The 22,145-nt window shown below is 43.2% G+C and overlaps 1 protein-coding gene across 2 annotated transcripts in view; it reads left to right on the top strand.

Moving 5' to 3' along the window:
* The window catches only part of slc6a8 (solute carrier family 6 member 8), a 114,138-nt gene extending 92,283 nt beyond the window's left edge, over positions 1-21,855 (top strand). For both annotated transcript variants that reach the window (XM_056275165.1, XM_056275163.1), the window contains exons 10-15: positions 9,869-9,981; positions 10,081-10,218; positions 10,637-10,739; positions 13,929-14,029; positions 16,873-17,043; positions 21,715-21,855. In XM_056275165.1, coding sequence (XP_056131140.1) covers positions 9,869-9,981; positions 10,081-10,218; positions 10,637-10,739; positions 13,929-14,029; positions 16,873-17,043; positions 21,715-21,855 — 767 coding nt within the window. The remainder of the gene's footprint in view (positions 1-9,868; positions 9,982-10,080; positions 10,219-10,636; positions 10,740-13,928; positions 14,030-16,872; positions 17,044-21,714) is intronic.
* The last annotated feature ends 290 nt before the right edge of the window (positions 21,856-22,145 follow it).

Genomic DNA, 22,145 nt, shown 5'->3' with positions numbered 1-22,145 from the left:
TGACCATGAGCAGCCAACAGACAGAGCACCATCAGACAGAACATGTGACTATCTGACCATGAGCAGCCAACAGACAGAACACCATCAGACAGAACATGTGACTATCTGACCATGAGCAGCCAACAGATAGAGCACCATCAGACAGAACATGTGACTATATCTGACCATGAGTAGCCAACAGATAGAGCACCATCAGACAGAACATGTGACTATCTGACCATGAGCAGCCAACAGACAGAGCACCATCAGACAGAACATGTGACTATATCTGACCATGAGCAGCCAACAGACAGAGCACCATCAGACAGAACATGTGACTATCTGACCATGAGCAGCCAACAGACAGAACACCATCAGACAGAACATGTGACTATCTGACCATGAGCAGCCAACAGACAGAGCACCATCAGACAGAACATGTGACTATATCTGACCATGAGTAGCCAACAGATAGAGCACCATCAGACAGAACATGTGACTATCTGACCATGAGCAGCCAACAGACAGAGCACCATCAGACAGAACATGTGACTATATCTGACCATGAGTAGCCAACAGATAGAGCACCATCAGACAGAACATGTGACTATCTGACCATGAGCAGCCAACAGACAGAGCACCATCAGACAGAACATGTGACTATATCTGACCATGAGTAGCCAACAGATAGAGCACCATCAGACAGAACATGTGACTATCTGACCATGAGCAGCCAACAGACAGAGCACCATCAGACAGAACATGTGACTATCTGACCATGAGCAGCCAACAGACAGAACACCATCAGACAGAACATGTGACTATCTGACCATGAGCAGCCAACAGATAGAGCACCATCAGACAGAACATGTGACTATATCTGACCATGAGTAGCCAACAGATAGAGCACCATCAGACAGAACATGTGACTATCTGACCATGAGCAGCCAACAGACAGAGCACCATCAGACAGAACATGTGACTATCTGACCATGAGCAGCCAACAGACAGAACACCATCAGACAGAACATGTGACTATCTGACCATGAGCAGCCAACAGACAGAGCACCATCAGACAGAATATGTGACTATCTGACCATGAGCAGCCAACAGACAGAACACCATCAGACAAAACAGACCAGAGCCAAATACAACCAGATACAACCAAATATAATAACATGGATTAGAACAAAACAAAACACAACAGAATAAAATAGAACAGAACTGAACTGAAAAGAATAGAACTTAACCAAATAGAACAGAACACAGCAGAAGAGAACAGAACAGATTGTAATATTTCAATTTTATTTTTGAGGATTTTAAAACATTAATTGCTTATTAAGCCAAGACAGGAAGAAGGACTAAATCTTTGTTGATCTCCCAAATCTGGTGTCCTCTATTAACAGACATGACTAACACAACATCCATCACACACACAGTTTAGTCATGAAGCCTCACCCACAGCCATGTTGGCTCCACAGGCCTGCTTCCTGCTGGTTGCTAAGCAAGTGCTGATTCTGAGTCAGACAATCTTTTGAGTGGCAGCCATGCCACCATGGCGATGTGATGGAAGCCATCCATCCATCCATCCATCCATCCATCCATCCATCCATCCATCCATCCATCCATCCATCCATCCATCCATCCATCCAGGCACAGCTGAAGAGTTCAGTCCAAATAAATAAAGTTTATCTTGAGAGATCTGTAGGATCCAGGCTGACTGTCAGCCTTTTTAAACCATCATTTGTTTACACTGTAAGATGGAGTCCAGAAGGTTTGTCTTTCAAAACATGTTACACTTCTCAGTTTGACTCTCATCCTCAAAGTTCATCGTAAAAAGAAAAAGGTAGAAAGCGGTGGCTTCATGATGTCCAAACTGTGTGTTCACAAAATGATTCTGGTCCAAAACCCAAGACACCTTAACCACACACACACACACACGCAGCAGTATTTTCATGTAATGTTTTCTACGTCACGTCTTCTGCTCTGCATCAACAACCCAACAGCTTAACTTTTAAAAGGCAACAAGTCCAACACAAGTCTCTGTTTCTGTCTGTCTGTCTGTCTGTCTGTCTGTCTGTCTGTCTCTCTCTCTCTCTCTCTCTCTCTCTCGCTCTCTTACAGACACAGACACACACATAAATACAATTCAACATTACTAAATTTCTCATTATGTCACCACCATGCCCATCAGAATATCACAGTAAAGTTTTCACTTGATTTGAAATTACAATTACACATCCTGTTGATCTCTGGCTGATGTCTACCTCAAACATTCATGTTTAACCTACATTTGACAGAAGAACAGTCAGCAGAACATGAAGCAGAACCTTTCGCAGAACATTCAGTAGATCATTAAACAGAACATTTAACAGAAAATTAAGCAGGACATTTTCAAGAACGTAAAAGGAGAACATTAAGCAGAACATTTACAAGAACATTGAGAGCATTTAGCTGAACATTATGCAGAACATTTAGTAAATAACTAAACAACATTTAACAGAAACTCTAAGCAGAACATTTAGTTGTTTCGTTTATAGAACATTTAGTTGTTTCTGTACTCTACAGAAGTCGAGGCACCAGCTTTGCAGCTGCCTCTACTTCTGTGGCCAAGTTGTCTATGAATTTCTTCTTGTTGTTTTAATGCCATTTCTGATTGCTCTGTGTGCTTCTGCATATTTCTTCTGTGCGGATGCCTTCTGTTCTCATGTTCGGCTGTTGTTTAAGAAAGAAAAAGATTGTTTTATTAGCCACATGACCAAGGCCGGTGGAATTTGTTTTCGGTACACGTTAACCTCTGCAGCACAATACATACATGGACAACAGTAGACACACCACATATTATCTGACAGCTAGGGGAAAAAACTGTGAAGCATTTAGTCTTAGTGGACAGTGACCTGTACCGCCTCCCTTAGGGAAGGAGCTGGAAGAGGTTCTTCTGCCAGAACTGATCTTACACTGACCAAATCGCCACTCGCCACATAACAATCTTTTAAATAGAACTCGCCCCTATATGTCAACTTTGTAGACTACGAAAAAGAAATTTGATAGCCTGGACAGAGAAACAGTGTGGCTGCTCCTCCAGCACTACGGGATACCTGAGAAGCTTGTGAAAATCATACGGACCACCTATGAGAAACCAACATGCAGAGTGGTACATGCTGGCATACTGTCTGCACCTTTCAAAGTGCTGACAGGGCTGAAGCATTGCTGTCTTCTGTCACCACTCCTCTTCCTAATCGCCATTGACTGGATAATGAGGAAGACCACTGAAAGAAACAATGGCATCCAGTGGTCCTCATGGACTCAACTGGAGGACCTTGAATTTGCGGACGACCTGGCCCTTCTGTCACATAACTATCAACAGATGCAAGCCAAGACAACGAACATACATAGAAACAAAACCAAGATCATGTGGCTAAACTTGAAAGTTCAACAATCCTATCACCCTCAACGACCAACCACTGGAGGATGTCAGCTCCTTCACCTACTTTGGGAGCATCATCACCAAGCACGGTGGATCTGAGGAAGACCCAAGGGGTAGGATCCAAAAAACCATGTATAGCTTTCGTCTCACTCAGAAACATCTAGAGTTGAAGGAAAATGAAAATACAAACAAAATCAGACTATTCAATGCCAATGTAAAATCAGTGCTCCTCTATGGATCTGAAACATGGAGGTCAACAAAAGCAACAACCACAGCAACACAAACCTTCTTCAGTAAGTGCCTGAGACGGATCCTCCAGATATGGTGGTCAGACCGAGTTAGCAACACTGACCTAAAGGATCAAACCAGCTGGGTTCCTATCAAAAAAGAGATCTGGAAAAGAAGATGGGGGTGGATTGGTCATATGCTCCAGAAACCTCCAAATAACATAACAAAACAAAGCTTGAACTGGAACCCACAAGGGAAAAGGAAAAGAGTGTCCACGGAACACCTGGAGAATAGAAATGGAAGCAGAGGCCAAGAAAAATGGCATGAGGTGTAACAACCTGGAGAGGCCCGCTCAGGACCAGCTATGATGGAGAGAAGTTATCTATGGCCTATGCTCCCCCAGGGGCAATGGGCCAAATGAATGAATGAAGAATATTTAGTGGAACATTTAGTAGATCAGTAAGCAGAACATTTAGTAGACAAGAGAACATTAAGCAGATAATTAAGCTGAATAGTTAGTAGACCATTAGCAGAAAATGTAGCATTACATTTAGTAGAACATTATGCAGAATCAAATATGCGGGTCATAAATCAGATCAATACCGGATTGGTCGAAGCCCGGGTTACCAATGACCGCCACCGGTATTGTTGGTCAGCAGGGTGCCGGTGGAAACTGCTACTGTTGGGTCAAAGGAGGAGAGGGGGGGAGGCATGTCCAGAGGCAGTGGGAGAGGAGGAAGGGTAGGAGTGTGGAGGTGAGAGTCGGAACTTTGAATGTTGGCACTATGACTGGCAAAGGGAGAGAGCTGGCTGATATGATGGAGAGAAGGAAGGTGGATATATTTTGTGTGCAAGAGACCAGGTGGAAGGGGAGTAAGGCCAGGAGCATCGGAGGTGGGTTCAAACTCAGGGTAGGGATAATTCTGAATGAAGACTATGTCAAGAGTGTGCTGAAGGTGAAGAGAGTGTCAGACAGAGTGATGAGTATGAAGCTGGAAATCAAAGGTATACTGATGAATGTTATCAGCGCATATGCCTGCATGTTGGGTGTGGGATGGAAGAGAAAGAGGAATTCTAGAGTGAGTTGGATGAAGTGGTGGAGAGTGTACCCAAGGAGGAGAGAGTGGTGATTGGAAAAGACTTCAATGGGCATGTTGGTGAAGGGAACAGAGGTGATGGGTAGGTATACTGTCAAGGAGAGAAATGTGGAAGGGCAGATGATGGATTTTGTGAAAAAGGATGGCAATGGCTGTGGTGAATACATATTTCAGAAGAGGGAGGAACACAGGATGATGTATAAGAGTGGAGGAAAATGCACACAGGTGGACTATATTTTATGCAGGAGGTGCGAACTGAAAGGGATTGGCAACTGCAAGGTGGTGACAGGGGAGGATGTATAACTAGGCAGCATTGGATGGTGGTTTGTAGGATGACTTTGGAGACCAAGAAGAGGAAGAGATTGAAGGCTGTGCCAAGGATCAAATGGTGGAAGTTGACGAAGGAAGACTGGCACTGGGTGGTAGTGAAGAGTTGCTGGATGGCTGGGCAACTACTGCAGAAATAGCAAGGGAAACAGCTAGGAAAGGACTTGGTGTGTTATCTGGACAGAGGAAGGAAGAGAAGGAGACTTGGTGGTAGAATGAGGAAGTACAGCAACGTATATACAGAGGAAGAGGTTGGCAAAGAAGAAGTGGGATAGCCAGAGAGATGAAGTAGACGATACAAGGAGATGCAATGTAAAGCTAAGAGAAGTAGTAGAACATTATGCAGATCAGTCAGTAGATGATTACTCAGAACATTTAGCAGAATACATAGATTATTAAACAGAACTTGAAGCAGAATAGATAACAGAACGTTAAGATGACGATCAAGCAAACATTTAGCGTATTATAAAGCAGATCATTTAGTAGATTAGTTAGCAGAGCATATAATAGAATTTAAGAACTTTTAACAGAACTTTATACAGAATATTTAGTAGAACACGAAGAACATTTAGCAGAAAATTATGTAGAACATTATACAGAACATATAGCAGAACATTTTGTGGATCATTAAGCAGAATATTTAGTATAACATTAAGCAAATCAACAAGTGAATCAGTTCATCTGGCTATAATGTTTATTGACAGAAACGTTTCATCACTCATCTAAGGGCCCAGACACACCAAACCGACATCAGAGAACTAGCGGTGACGAAGGCCGGCTGTTGCCTCGCCTCACGTCACCTGCATCTGGGCCAAAAAGTAGCACTTGAACACACCACAAACACTACAGTCAATGGCCAATTAGCATGTACGTTCTGCACCTGTGTGAGAGGAAACATTCTTGAAATGTTCAGGTGAGATGGACACGAAAAATGAGAAGAGCCTTCTGAGTGTGGCCTCTTGTCTTCGTCGTTTGCTTGCTTTCATAACTTCCGTTTCTTTCTCCTGCACTGATTCCCAAAGCTGAACAGCCAACCAGAGTGACCTCTCTCACCGACGGGCTCCGCTGCTGATTCAACATGCTGAATCAGACAAAAAGCTGCTGACGGGTCCGACTAGTGCCAATGGTGCGGGACACACCGCAAAAACTAGAGCCATAGACGAATACCTACAGCCCGACATTGGCCGACGGCCGACCGTTGGCCTGGTGTCACGGCCTTAAGTGACCTCTTCAGTCTCAACTGACTGCAGGTATCCCCACCCTTATAAACGATTGGTTTCATATGCAAATTGCCATGAACATTAACTAGAGTTTTAATGGCCATATGTACTATTCAGAGGATTTGGGAGTGGTTGCAATCACAGTATTGTAAGTGTGGTTATCCTCAATGGGTGTTTGTCAAAGCCAGGAAGACGCCAGAACAGTACACCAGCCAATCGAGGAGAGGAGAAGGACAACAGCTACCTAAGCGTAAACGAGTGGTGATTCTGTATGTGGTGGGAGTGTCGGAACAGTTGAGATGCATATTTTCCAAACACCGTATCTCAGTTGCTTTCAATCCCCAAAATGTGCTGCGCCAGAAGTTGGTCCACCCCAAGGATCGGGTCACCCGACACAAACAGAGCAATATAGTGTATGCTGTTAAGTGCCAGGAGGGTTGCCATGACTTGCACATTGGGGAAACTAAACAGACGCTGGCCAAGAGGATGGCACAACACAGTAGAGCTAACACATCAGACCAGGACTCCACAGTCTACACCATCTACACAGTCTACACCATCTACAGGCCAGGACTCCACAGTCTACACCATCTGCAGGCCAGTGGCCACTCTGTCAAGGATGAGGATGTGCACATCCTTGATAGGGAGGAACGATTGCTTGAACGGGGAGTCAAAGAGGCCATCTAAGTGAAGAGGGAACATTCCCAAATCCTCTGTGAATAGTACACATGGCCGTTGAACTCTGGTTAAAGGTCACCCATATTTGCATATGAAAGTGGTCGTTTTGCCACTATTGTTTATAAGGGTGGGACACCTGCAGTCGCTGTATTGTTTATAAGGGTGGGGACACCTGCATTCAGTTGATTCTAAAGAGGTCACTTAGATGATGATGAAACCTTTCTGTCACTAAACGTTGTGTCCAGATGAACTGATTCAACTTTCTTTTCCTAAGCAGAGCATTTATCAGAGCATTATGCAGGATATTTAGTAGAACATTTTATTTATTCATTTATTTTACCAGGAAGTCCTATTGAGATTAAAAATCTCTTTTACAATAGCGTTCTTGGCTACTGTAGCAACCAAACAAAATCTCAACCTATTAAAATGAAGCACATACAACAACCTATTAAAATGAAGCACATACAACATGGTGTACAAAAAAAATCCCAATAAAACAGAAAGACCGCTATTTAAACACAGTGGCTTCTCAAAAAAACAAAACAAACAAAACAACTACAGACCTCCACCACCACATTATTTATGGTTCCCTTAAATTCACCAGTGGATGTAAATAGCTCTAATTTGAGATCTTTTTGAGAATTATGGCATGACCAGGATTCATAGTTGGAAAATGCAGTTTCCCCAGGTCTGTTAAAAAGCAACCGCTTGGAGGGTAGCTGTTGTCTGGCAGAGCTGGGACCGGGAAGGGTACAGAGATACGCTGCAGGTTTACCCAGTATCGCTTTATGGATAAAAATACAACAGTGTAGAGTCCGTGGTGGTGTAGCGGTCTAAGCATCGGCTTTGTGTCGATGCAGTTGCCCACTGGGGACTGGGGTTCGTCAGATCCGACTATGGCCGGACTCGACGAAGCAGCGATATTGGCAACGCTGTCTTCGGGAGGGGGGCGGAGTCGGCTTGTGTTCGTCACATGAATGCGTCTCTGGGTGTGTCAGAAAAAACAGTGGTTCGGCCTGGAGTCGCCTTGTCATGAAAGTGGCGATGCGTCTCCTTCGAGACTGCCGGCTGGAGAGATGCAGTTGGCGAACGCACGTAGTATGAGGATGGGTGTTGGAATTAAAATAGGGATTGATTGGCCACTAAATTGGGAGAAATCAAAAATAAATTTATAAATTTATAAAAATACAACAGTGTCGTCTGCGAATGGGTGATAACGTCCAACCCACAAATCATAAAGAATGCACTGGTGTGTAAGGCATGCTGCATTTGTAATGAAACGTAAAGATGCATGGTGGCCCAAATCAAGGCTCCGTACGATGGAGACTGCATGTACAATATGTACACTATGTACAACATGTACAATACGTACAACAAGTACAACATGTCTCGGTCATCCATCACAGACAGAAAAGTATTTTCCACAAGGTTTTACCTGGCATTGAAAGTAAAACAAGATTTATTTCTAAAATAAATGCCAGTACTCACTTTGAGCTTCCTAACTAGATTAGCAGCATGGACATTAAATAAAAGCTTGTCATCTGTCCACATACCAAGTAGCAACGAGGGCACCCTTTCACTGGCTCCACCCCCACACGTGAAGATGCTAACGTGTAGACGCTAACATGACGATGCTGACACCGTCAAGCGCACGAGAGGGAGCGTTTCAGAGGACCCTGGACGTTAGCAACACTCGGCAGGTGATGTAGGAGGACGCTGACATGTTGGCAATGGTAAAATGTCCTTCATCATCTGGTCTTCATGAAGTGTGGCTGTGCACAGCACACTTCAGTCATGTTTTAATCACACACGTCCCGCTGTAGTAAACGCATTGTAGGGTCTGATGTTATGGGCTTTTCGTTTGTCTAAGATGAAGTCAGGGTCAGCTAATAGAAAGTCACGGGATGTTTCTGAAAACAAACACAATATAGAAGTGTTCTGTCAACCGTGCTGAACAGATTATATTTACATTCAATTAAATGATGTTCACTCAACAAACCAGACCAGTGTGGCGGTAAATTGCCATGCCAGCAGCACGATATCTCCAATGTTTTACCAATTACACACACACACACACACACACACACACGCTTTATCCTGTCAGGCCAAAGACTTTTGTTTTTTTCGTTTTCTTGTTCTCCTGTAAAACACTTAATTGTGTGGAATGTGACGTGGTTCAGTGGTGATTGATTAATTGATTAATTGATTGGTAAACTGAAACAACGGTGACTGGGATGTTTTGGGTGGATGCTAAACTCACAGTAATCCCACACAGCCTGTAAATGAGCCACACACAGACAGAGCTGCATGCTTTGAGCTGCTGGTGTGGTTGTGTTGTGTTGTGGTTGTGTTGTGGTATTTTGTGTTAGAGCTCAGTCCTGTGTAAATGTCTGTGAAAAGTACTGCAGGTATACACTAATCCTCCTCTGCACGACTACTAAACACGATGTGTGATTGTGTGTACCACCTGTTAGGACGCCGCCACAGGGCCCCTGAAGCCCGGTTTGTGAACTGCTGCTGTGGTCTGACAGTGACCACTGCACCTCTGTCCAAACAAGCTCTTCATCTTCACCATCATCTTCACCTTCACCATCATCTTCACCTTCAACCACTCTGTCTCTCGCTCTCTCCCTCCTCACCTACATCTGTCACTCTCCTCTCTCACTCATTCTTTCTTTTATCCTCTCCTCTCTCCCTTCCCCACCAAGTGCACTGTGTGTGTGTGTGTGTGTGTGTGTGTGTGTGTGTGTGTGTGTGTGTGTGTGTGTGTATTAGTAGCGCTAACAGCATCTAACCCGTCCATTTGTTTCTCCTTCTGTGTGTGTGTGTGTGTGTGTGTGTGTGTGTGTGTGTGTGTGTGTGTGTGTGTGTGTGTGTGTGTGTGTGTGTGTGTGTGTGTGTTTGTGTGTCAGGTCCTGGCCTGGCGTTCATTGCGTATCCTAAGGCGGTGAGTTTGATGCCGGTGGCTCCTGTCTGGGCTGCTCTCTTCTTCTTCATGCTGCTACTACTAGGACTGGATAGCCAGGTACACACAGACACACACACACACAGACACAGACACACACACACACACACACACACACAGAGACCTGTGTCCACATGCTGTGTGTCTCTCTCTCTGCAGTTTGTGGGGGTGGAGGGTTTCGTGACGGGCATCTTGGATCTGTTTCCTGGGAAGTATTACTATCGCTACAGGAGGGAGATCGCCGTGGCGATCTGCTGTCTGCTGTGTTTTATCATTGACCTCTCCATGGTGACGCAGGTCAGTCAGGAAGAAACCTCTGCCGCTGTCCGCTCCGTTCTCATACGCAGGACGGCGTGAAGGACACACTCCTTTCTAGATACTTCCGTACCTGTTCATTTGTTCACATAACACATGGCAGAAGTCCTGACCCATCCTCCTCTCTCTCTTTCTGTCCTCTCTCTTTTTGTGCTCCCTCTCTTTCCGTCCTCTTTCTGTGCTCTCTCTCTTTCTGTCCTCCCTTTCTGTGCTCTCTCTTTCCTTCACATTGACTGCTTGGTCTCTCTCTTTCTCTCTCCCTCTCTTTCTGTCCCCTTTTCTTTCTCTTTCTTTTACATTGACTGCCTGGTCTCTCTCTCTCTCTCTCTCTCTCTCTCTCTCTCTCTCTCTCTCTCTCTCTCTCTCTCTCTCTCTCTCTCTCTCTCTCTCTCTGTCTCAGGGAGGGATGTATGTCTTTCAGCTTTTTGATTATTACTCAGCCAGCGGGATGACACTACTCTGGCAGGCATTCTGGGAATGTATAGTAGTAGCCTGGGTCTATGGTGAGATCTCACACACACACACACAGTCATGTTTCACTATCCTTGTGAGGAGCCCTCATTGACTACATTCATTTCCTAGCCTTTAACCCTAACCTTACCCACGCAAACTACACGCCTAACCTTAACCCTTACCCTAACCTTAACCTAACCCTTAACCTAACCCTAACCCTTACCCTAACCTTAACCTAACCCTAATTCTAACTCTAACCCTAAAACCAACTCCTAACCCTAAAATGGACCCTTTTCCTTGTGAGGACCTTTCAGAGGTCTTCACAAGGTACGTCCTGTCAGGTTTTGCTGTCCACACAAGGATAGCACATACACACACACACGCACATACACACACACATATACACGCACACACACGCACACACACACACAGACATACATATATACACACACATACACACATACATACATATCCACATACACACACATACATACATAAATACACACACACATACATACACACATACATACAAACACATAGATACATAGATACATAGATACATACGTACATACATACATACATACATACATACATACATACATACATACATACATACATACATACATACATACATACATACATACATACAATCAAACACATACATACATACACACATGCATAAACATACATACATACTACACACACACACACACACACACACACACACACACACACACACATACATACATACATACATACATACATACATAAACACACACATACAATCAAACACATACATACATACACACATGCATAAACATACATACATACTACATACACACACATACATACATACACACACATACATACACACACATATACATACATACACACATACACACACACATAAACATACACACATACATACAAACACACACATACATATACACACACACATAAACATACACACATACATACAAACACATACATACATACATGCATACATACATACATACATACATACATAAACACACACATACATATACATACATACACACACATACACACATACATACACACATACATACAAACACACACATACATACACACATATATACAAACACATACATACATACATACATACATACATACATACATACATGCAAACACATACATACATACATGCATACATACATACATACATACATACATAAACACACACACACATACATATACATACATACACACATACATACATACACACACATACACACATACATGCATACATACACACATACATACAAACACACACATACATACACACATATATACATACAAACACATACATACATACATACAATACATACATGCAAACACACACATGTATACATACAGTACATACATACAAACACACACATATACATACACACATACAATACATACATGCATGCATGCATACAAACACACACATAAATACAAACTCACATACATACACACACATATGCAGGTTTTCTTGGCTCACTTTTCCCTACTGGCATTGTGTGTGTAGATGTGTCCCATCATGAGGTGCAATGAAAAGTACAGATTAAACTGCATGAGAAAATAAGATTCTCAAAGGGTTTTGCATCAGGCATCAACTTTTACTTTAAGAATGACATTGTCAACTTATATTATGTGCTTCTCTACAACCTAAGCATTGCCTTTGTGCACTGCCTGTTGACACCTATGTCCTATCAGACTTGAACCCAATTTTTTGCCCCTTACTTGCGTTGTCGCCTCCTGACTACATCGTTGCTTGTGTTGTATTAACGCTCAGATGTACGTCGCTTTGGATAAAAGCATCTGCTAAATGAAATTGTAACATTGTAACATACATACATACATACAAACACACAGGCACATACACACACACATACACACATACATACATACATACAAACATAACACATACATATACACACACATACATACACACACATACGTATTTAAATAGAAATAAAATGGTATGATGATTGATAACGGTCTTATTTAGATAGCCTAAGTTCTCCCACACAACTCCCCTTCTCATGTCCCTACACTGGCTCCCAGTAGCTGCTTGCATCCAGTTTAAGACTCTGGTGCTAGCCTACAGGGCAGTGAAAGGAACAGCTCCTTCCTATCTCCAGGCCATGGTCAAGCCCTACACCCCCGCCCCACCACTTCGCTCTGCTGCCTCGGGACGCCTGGTTGCCCCGACGCTCAGAGGCCCCTGCTGCTGGTCGACCCGGTCCCGGCTCTGTTCTGTCCTGACCCCACGGTGGTGGAATGAATTCCCCACTGATGTCAGGACAGCGGAGTCGCTGCCCATCTTTCGGCGCAGGTTGAAAACTCACCTCTTTAAGAACTACTACCCTGTTACTTGTTCTTAGCACTTATTGTATTCACTCATTTATAAAAAAATCTCTTTCTTGCGCTTTTACTTTAGCACTGGTTTTGCTGTTAGATGTTTATTTAGATGCACTTATGACCTCTGATGACTAGTAGTTCTCCTGATCTCCTACGGTAAATGATGCACTTATTGTAAGTCGCTTTGGATAAAAGCGTCAGCTAAATGACTGTAATGTCATGTAATGGTGATTGATAACGGCCTTATTTAAATAGAAATAAAATGTTATCGTGGTGATAACGGTCTTATTTAAATAGAAATAAAATGCCATGATGATGATATTGGTCTTATTTAAGTAGAAATGAAATGCTATGATGATGATAACGGTCTTATTTAAATAGAAATAAAATGTGATGATGGTGATAACGGTCTTATTTAAATAGAAATAAAATGTTATTATGATAACGACCTTATTTAAATAGAACTAAAATGTTATGATTGATAACGGTCTTATTTAAATAGAAATAAAATGTCATGGTGCTTGATAATGGTCTTATTTAAATAGAAATAAAATGTTATGTTGACTGAATATGGTCTTATTTATATAGAAATAAAATGTTATGATGATGATAACGGTCTTATTTAAATAGAAATAAAATGTTATGATGATGATATCGGTCTTATTTAAATAGAAATAAAATGTTATGATGATTGATAATGATCTTATTTAAATAGAAATAAAATGTTATGATGATTGATAATGGTCTTATTTAAATAGAAATAAAATGTTATGATGATTGATAACGACCGTATTTTCTCATTGGTTGATTGATTGGTTGAGGTTGATGATAAACAGTAAGAGGACATCTTGCAGGTGCTGATCGGTTCATGGACGATGTGGCGCGTATGATCGGCTACCGACCATTCCCCTGGATGAAGTGGTGCTGGTCCTTCATCACCCCCTGTGTCTGCATGGTAGGACCAATGTTTATAATGATAACACCTTTTTTCTGCTGAAAGAAGAGCAGAGTAGAAACCAGTGGAAGACTAGAGACCAAGAGAACAACAGGCCAGTGAGAGGAACATGTCTGTTGTGTTTGTAAAAACCCTTTTCTTCCACTCTTTTATTCTTCTTCTTCTTTGGGGTTGAACCAGCCTGACACAGTTTAAGATATGAACCCCTGTCAATCTTTAAACGCTGATTTATTCTTGTGTTCAAATGCTTCATGGTGGAAATGTGTTTGAAGAGACCTGATGTTCAGACATGAGCTGTGTCCAATCATTCACTCTTCCCTCCATACGAAGCAGTCAGTAGTGTTCCCTACAGGGAGGACTAAAGACATTCCCTCCATACGAAGCAGTCAGTAATTTCCCTACAGGGAGGGCTAAAGACATTCCCTCCATACGAAGCAGTCAGTAGTGTTCCCTACAGGGAGGACTAAAGACATTCCCTCCATAGGAAGCAGTCAGTAGTGTTCCCTATAGGGAGGACTAAAGACATGCCCTCCATACGAAGCAGTCAGTAGTGTTCCCTACAGGGAGGACTAAAGACATTCCCTCCATACGAAGCAGTCAGTAGTGTTCCCTACAGGGAGGACTAAAGACATGCCCTCCATACGAAGCAGTCAGTAGTGTTCCCTACAGGGAGGACTAAAGACATTCCCTCCATACGAAGCAGTCAGTAGTGTTCTCTACAGGGAGGACTAAAGACATTCCCTCCATACGAAGCAGTCAGTAGTGTTCCCTACAGGGAGGACTAAAGACATTCCCTCCATACGAAGCAGTCAGTAGTGTTCCCTACAGGGAGGACTAAAGACATTCCCTCCATACGAAGCAGTCAGTAGTGTTCCCTACGGGGAGGACTAAAGACATTCCCTCCATACGAAGCAGTCAGTAGTGTTCCCTACGGGGAGGACTAAAGACATTCCCTCCATACGAAGCAGTCAGTAGTGTTCTCTACGGGGAGGACCAAAGACATTCCCTCCATACGAAGTAGTCAGTAGTGTTCCCTACGGGGAGGACTAAAGACATTCCCTCCATACGAAGCAGTCAGTAGTGTTCCCTACGGGGAGGACTAAAGACATTCCCTCCATACGAAGCAGTCAGTAGTGTTCCCTACGGGGAGGACTAAAGACATTCCCTCCATACGAAGCAGTCAGTAGTGTTCCCTACGGGGAGGACTAAAGACATTCCCTCCATACGAAGCAGTCAGTAGTGTTCCCTACCGGGAGGACTAAAGACATTCCCTCCATACGAAGCAGTCAGTAGTGTTCCCTACAGGGAGGACTAAAGCCATGCCCTCCATACGAAGCAGTCAGTAGTGTTCCCTACAGGGAGGACTAAAGACATTCCCTCCATACGAAGCAGTCAGTAGTGTTCCCTACAGGGAGGACTAAAGACATTCCCTCCATACGAAGCAGTCAGTAGTGTTCCCTACAGGGAGGACTAAAGACATTCCCTCCATACGAAGCAGTCAGTAGTGTTCTCTACGGGGAGGACTAAAGACATTCCCTCCATACGAAGCAGTCAGTAGTGTTCCCTACGGGGAGGACTAAAGACATTCCCTCCATACGAAGCAGTCAGTAGTGTTCCCTACGGGGAGGACTAAAGACATTCCCTCCATACGAAGCAGTCAGTAGTGTTCCCTACGGGGAGGACTAAAGACATTCCCTCCATACGAAGCAGTCAGTAGTGTTCCCTACGGGGAGGACTAAAGACATTCCCTCCATACGAAGCAGTCAGTAGTGTTCCCTACCGGGAGGACTAAAGACATTCCCTCCATACGAAGCAGTCAGTAGTGTTCCCTACAGGGAGGACTAAAGCCATGCCCTCCATACGAAGCAGTCAGTAGTGTTCCCTACAGGGAGGACTAAAGACATTCCCTCCATACGAAGCAGTCAGTAGTGTTCCCTACAGGGAGGACTAAAGACATTCCCTCCATACGAAGCAGTCAGTAGTGTTCCCTACAGGGAGGACTAAAGACATGCCCTCCATACGAAGCAGTCAGTAGTGTTCCCTACAGGGAGGACTAAAGACATGCCCTCCATACGAAGCAGTCAGTAGTGTTCCCTACAGGGAGGACTAAAGACATTCCCTCCATACGAAGCAATCAGTAGTGTTCCCTACAGGGAGGACGAAAGAGACATTTCACACATTATTGAATCATCATCTTGCCTCTTCCTCTTGTCCCGTCACGATGTATTTAATAGTAAAAAGAAACGGGCAGAGCCGAGAAGACGCAAAGCATTGCATTGTGGTATTTCTAACATGAAGTTGTGTACATGTGTTGTACACTATATTTTCAGCTGCATTATGGGATTTTTTTGAGCACATTAAATAATGAATAAGTCATACAGTCAGATTGTGGCGGACACTAGGGGCTATGCCTCTCACCCAGCAGGACTGTGAGCTGGGGGCGTGGTTTACGTTCCCGGGCTCGCCGGTGCAGGGTTGTTCCTGCTGCAGTTGGTTTTTGGAGTTGAGGAATAAACATCAAACTCGCCTTGGTCTCCTGTGTTTTTCCTCATTCCTGCCACAAGATCACAGAAAGGTGAATCGGTTCATCTGGACACAGCGTCCAGATGAACCGATTCACCTTTCTGTGAATTTCTTATTTGGATTATTGAGCATGCATAAAGACATTATACAGTCAGAATTCAGACACTCAAACAAAATGGAGGATGGTGAATATCAATGTGCTGTATAACAAACATGGAGTCAAACACAGCTCTAGATGCAAACATGCAAACTCTTTCCAGAACATTGTCTAGTTCTTATTATCATACCTATGGCGTGACCTGAGATGGTCCTCTCTGCAGGGAATCTTCCTGTTCCACCTGGTGAACTACAAGCCTCTGACCTACAACAATGTGTACGTGTACCCCTGGTGGGGCGAGGTGATAGGCTGGTGTCTGGCTCTGTCCTCCATGCTCTGCATCCCCGTCAGTCTGATCTACAAACTCTTCCGAGCCAAAGGAACCTTCAGAGAGGTACGTCACACCACAGTATGTATACTAGATACTGCATAGGGATGGATACCATCACTAACCCATCTAAAGGGTAATTCTGGTATATTTAAACCTGGGGTCTATTTTCCCATCATTTGGGGTCTAAATGACTAATAAGGACAAATATTTTTTAAATTTGTCCGGTATTGACCGAGAATGCTTCAGCCAGCAGCTGCAAAACAGGCTGCAATGTAATCCACCAGGGTAAGTATTCCCATCAAAGTACGTCCACTTAAAAGTGCTTGTTTTTGCTGCTGACCAGCTCAGATTGTTATTATGTGTCTGACAACGTTATTGAAAGGATCCCTACAAAGATAGACCTTTTTCGTCATGTTTTGCTCCTTCCAGTCTGTTGTAAAATCCCTTTACTGCTGCTTCTGTTTGCATGTGGGGGTGGGGTTTCAGATGTTTACAAAAGAAGTCACGCCCAATCTTATCAGAGCTAACCATTCATTTGAGGTAACATAGCCTGAGCGAGAGAGGCAACAGGCAGAGGAGGGTGAATCAGCTTCTTTGGCTGGCAGTAGATTAGTCATCCCAGTCAAAATGATCACTGCGGACCCGATGTCCCAGAAAGTTGAATCAGTTCATCTGGACACAATGTGTAGTGGGATAAACGTTTCATCACTCATCTGACTTTGTCAGTCTCAGCTGACTGCAGGTATCCCCAACTTTAAAAATAGCACAGTTGCATGATGACTGAAACTGGCGAACAGATTCATATGCATATGAAACCGGCAATCACCGATTGCATATGAAACCGACAATCGGTTTTATATGTAAGTAATTAAGTAAATAACTTAATTCATATAACACCTTTTGAGAGCAGAGACATCACAAAGTGCTTCACAGAGAAAATAAAGGATAAACATACATACAGATGTAAAACACAATAAAATCAGAAAATAGAAAAATTACACAAAGGCTAGTCCAAGCAAATGGGTCTTGAGCTGCTTTTTAATGGTGTCCTCAGAGCTTAAGTCCAAAGGGAGAGAGTTCCAAAGTTTAGGAGCCACAACCTCAAAAGCCCAATCTCTTTTATTTTTAAGCCTCAATCGAGTAACAACCAGCAAACCCTGATCAGAGGACCTTATAGAGACCTGCTGGTGACATAATGATAATGATAATAATAATACATTTAATTTGTGGACGCCTTTCAGAGCACTCAAGAACACCTTACAGAACACAGTAAAAAACAGGCAGCACTGTATCAGACAGCACAAAATCAAAACAAAGCAGGGTAGACAATAAAAGGTTAACACAACAGATAAGTATAAAATCGTCAACTGCAAAAAATTCAATGAAGCGTGGATCAGACTGAATAGGCCACTTTGAAAAGGTGCGTTTTGAGATGGGATTTGAAGATTGAAAGAGAGTCAATGTTGTGAATGTCTTGTGGAAGACAGTTCCATAGGCGGGAGGCAGAATGACTGAAGGCATTAGACCCCATGGTAGTCAAGCGGACTGATGGTGTGAGTTGAAGAGCAGAAGAGGATCTGAGAGTGCAGGAGGGCGTGTGGATATGAAGGTGTTCGGAAAGATATGAGGAGTTAGTTTATTAAGGGCCTTAAAGGTGAGGAGAAGGATCTTGAAGTCAATACGGTATTTAACAGGGAGCCAGTGGAGTTGCTGAAGAACAGGAGTGATGTGATCTATGGAAGGAGTTCTAGTAATGATACAGGCAGCTGAATTCTGGACCAATTAAAGTTTATGAAGACACTTGAGGGGAAGACCAAAGAGGATAAAATTGCAGTAGTCAATAACGGGATGTAACCAGGGTGTGAATGAGTATGGCAGTAGTTTTAGGTGTAAGTGGCGGGCTAAGATGATTAATATTGCATAGGTGGACACATGCAGACTGAGTAACATTGTTGATGTGAGCTTCAAAAGATAATGTGCTGTCCAGGATGACACCCAGACTCTTAACCTGAGGCGATGGAGGAAGTATAGAATTGTCAATAGTCAGAGAAAAACTATCAGGTTTGGCCAAAGTAGATTTAGTGCCTGCTAGGAGGACCTCAGTTTTATCACTATTAAGTTTGAGGAAGTTGTATGAGAACCAGGATTTAATTTCTAGTAAGCAGTCAGAAAGGGAAGTGGGCGGAAGAGTGGAGGTAGGCTTGGTGGATAGATAAAGCTGGGTGTCATCTGCATAGCAGTGAAATTGAATGCCAGATTTCCTGAAAATGTGGCCAAGAAGTAGTAGGTAAATAATAAATAGGAGGGGTCCCAATACAGAGCCCGAAAGGACTGTGATCTCAAATTTTTAAGTTGGACAAAGTGAGTGCAGCCAGAAAGATATGATCTAAACCAGTCAAGGGGGGTGCCAGTTATTCATATTATGTGAGATGGTATTAAAGGCTGCACTCAGATCAAGGAGGACAAGTATGTTTAAGAGCCCAGAGTCAGCTGCCACCAACAGATCATTAGTGATTTTCACCAAGGCTACTGTGCATGGAGCAAAAACCAGACTGGAATTGTTCAGATTGTTGTTAGTCAAGTGAGCGTGTACCTGAGATGCGACTGTTCTTTCAAGTGTTTTAGAAAGAATAACGTTGCAGCAGAGCTCTAATGTAGGTGCCTGACCAGGCAGAGCTCTATAAGTGATCACAAGAACATTGAATTGGATCGAATTGGATTACCATTGATAGAAATAGGAATGTCATTTCCTCTGATCTTTCTAAAGTCAACAATGATTTCTTTTGTCTTGTTGACATTTAGAGAGAGGTTGTTATCATGGCACCATATGGTTAAATCTTCCACTTCCCTCCTATAGATCCTCTCATCACTGTCACTTACTAGTCCAATCATTGTGGTGTCATCCCAAATTTAATCATGGTGTTGTTGTTGTTGTCATATTTGGCAACACAGTCATGTGTAAACAGACTGTACAGTAGGGGACCTAGACAGCAGCCCTGAGGTGCACCGGTCCTAAGAACTAATGTAGATGGTTGTGTTTTACCTATTCTCACAGTCTTGGGCCTGCCTGTCAGGAAATTAAATAGCCAATTACAGATAGAGTTGCCCAGACCAAGACCTCTGAGTTTCAACACTAGTTTGGATGGAACAATTGTATTAATCAAATCAAATCAATTTTATTTGTATAGCCCAATATCACAAGCAGAACTGTAATCAATAAACAACATTCTGACATAGGTGTTTTTCTTTTCAATGTGTACTAAAGCAGTATGTAGAGCAAGTGAAATAGCGTCATCTACAGATCTGTTGGAACAGTAAGCAAACTAATGGCTCAAGGGTAGCAGGAATGTTACATCTTATATATGGTAAAACCAAACTTTCCAGGCACTTCATAATAACAGAGGTCAAAGCAACAGGTCGGTAATCATTAAGGCAAGACACAGGTGTTTTCTTAGGTACAAGCGCAATGATGGTTTTCTTAAAACACATTGGAACCACACACATTGACAGGGACAGGTTAAAAACGTCAGTAAAATCCTGAGATAGCTGAGTGTAACATACCTTGAGGACAAGTTTTACTCACCTCAGCTTCTGTCACTTGTAGAGCAACTTCATTGGGTGGGCACTGTGCTGCTGTCACTGGGTCCAAGTTGTGAGCCTCAAAGGGGCCATAAAAGTTGTTAAGCTCATCTGGGAGAGAGGCAGAGGTGTTGATGGCCACACTGGGTTTAGATTTATAGTCCGCGATTGCCTGCAGCCCCCTCCACATGCGCTGCGAGTCACAGCCACTGCAGTCATTTTCCAGTTTGTCTCTATATTGTCTTTTAGCGGCTTTGATGACTCTCTTTAAGTCATACCTGGATTTTTTGTAGCATTCCTTGTATAAGAGCATTGGCACACTCCATCAACCTCAGGCAAATGTAACTTTTTATCCAGGGCTTCTGCTGGGGTAGGAGTGAATAGACCATTCTGGAATACAGTTATCCACACAGAAGCCAACGTAGCCCATGACCGATTCAGCATACTCATCCAAACTCGAGGCTGAATCCTTAAAGATTGACCAGTCTGTTTATTCAAAACATCCCTGAAGTTTGGATTCATGTTCTGTAGTCCAGCACTGTACTGTCCTCACATTGGGCTGTGCACACTTCACTTTCTGTTTGTAGGCAGGAAACAAGAGCACTCACAAGTGGTGGGATTTCCAAAAGTGAGGTTGTGGGATAGACCTGTAAGCTGCTTTGATCGTGGACTAACAGTGGTCCGCTTACCTTACGCTTATCTTAACCTAACTTATTCGATAGCTAACCCACAGGGCTGAGGGAACATAGGACTGACCCCCTTTTTTACTGCTGTTGACAGCATTTAAACTTCAAAATTGGCTTTGTTAACTCATGAAGATTCCAGTAAAAAGAGGTCAAAATCTCTTCATCCTTTATTAACCATACACCTTATCTTAAATATTAAATCAAAACTCCATCATTAATGTTCCCAGACAGAGCTAACAGATTCTAGCTGGAGCTAACTTCCAGGCTAGCCAACATATGTGAACATATGGTGTGTTTATCGAAGAAGGTTGAATCAGTTCATCTGATCAACTGAAGAGGTCACTTAGATGATGATGAAACGTTTCCGTCAGCAAACGTTGTGTCCAGATGAACTGATTCAACCTTCTGTGATCTTCTCACCTGGATTATTGAGCATGCATCAAGACGTGTGTTGTGTTTACTTCCTTAGCGCTGGGCTAATCTGACCAACCCGGTGTGGGGCACTCATCACCTGGAGTACATGGCTCCTGACATGGACATCAAGTCGCTGGCTTCGCTTTCTCCTGCCACCGATGAAGACAAGGTCATCATTTTTGAGAGTGTCATGTAGGCTCCCCTCATCATGTTGGTCTCCACCGAGCTCTGCAACCCTCCCATGACAAGATAGCCACACTGCTCCACCCTCACCAACCACAACTTCCAGCAGAGCTATGCAGAAAACCACGTCTATATGGAGTTATTGATCTAAAAGTGATTTGTTTACTGCTCCTGATCGATTGATTTGGTCTTCCAGATTACTCCCCACCTTCCATGCTGACACCTTAACAGAAACAAAACGTCCCTGGAAAGACCAAGAATAATAATATAAAATGCTCTTCATTGCTGAAACACTGCACCAAT

The sequence above is a fragment of the Lampris incognitus genome, chromosome 2 (genome assembly GCF_029633865.1).
Source record: "Lampris incognitus isolate fLamInc1 chromosome 2, fLamInc1.hap2, whole genome shotgun sequence".
Taxonomy (NCBI): Eukaryota; Metazoa; Chordata; class Actinopteri; order Lampriformes; family Lampridae; genus Lampris; species Lampris incognitus.
The sequence above is the reverse complement of the archived record's forward strand: the minus strand, read 5'-3'. Positions and strand labels throughout refer to the sequence as shown.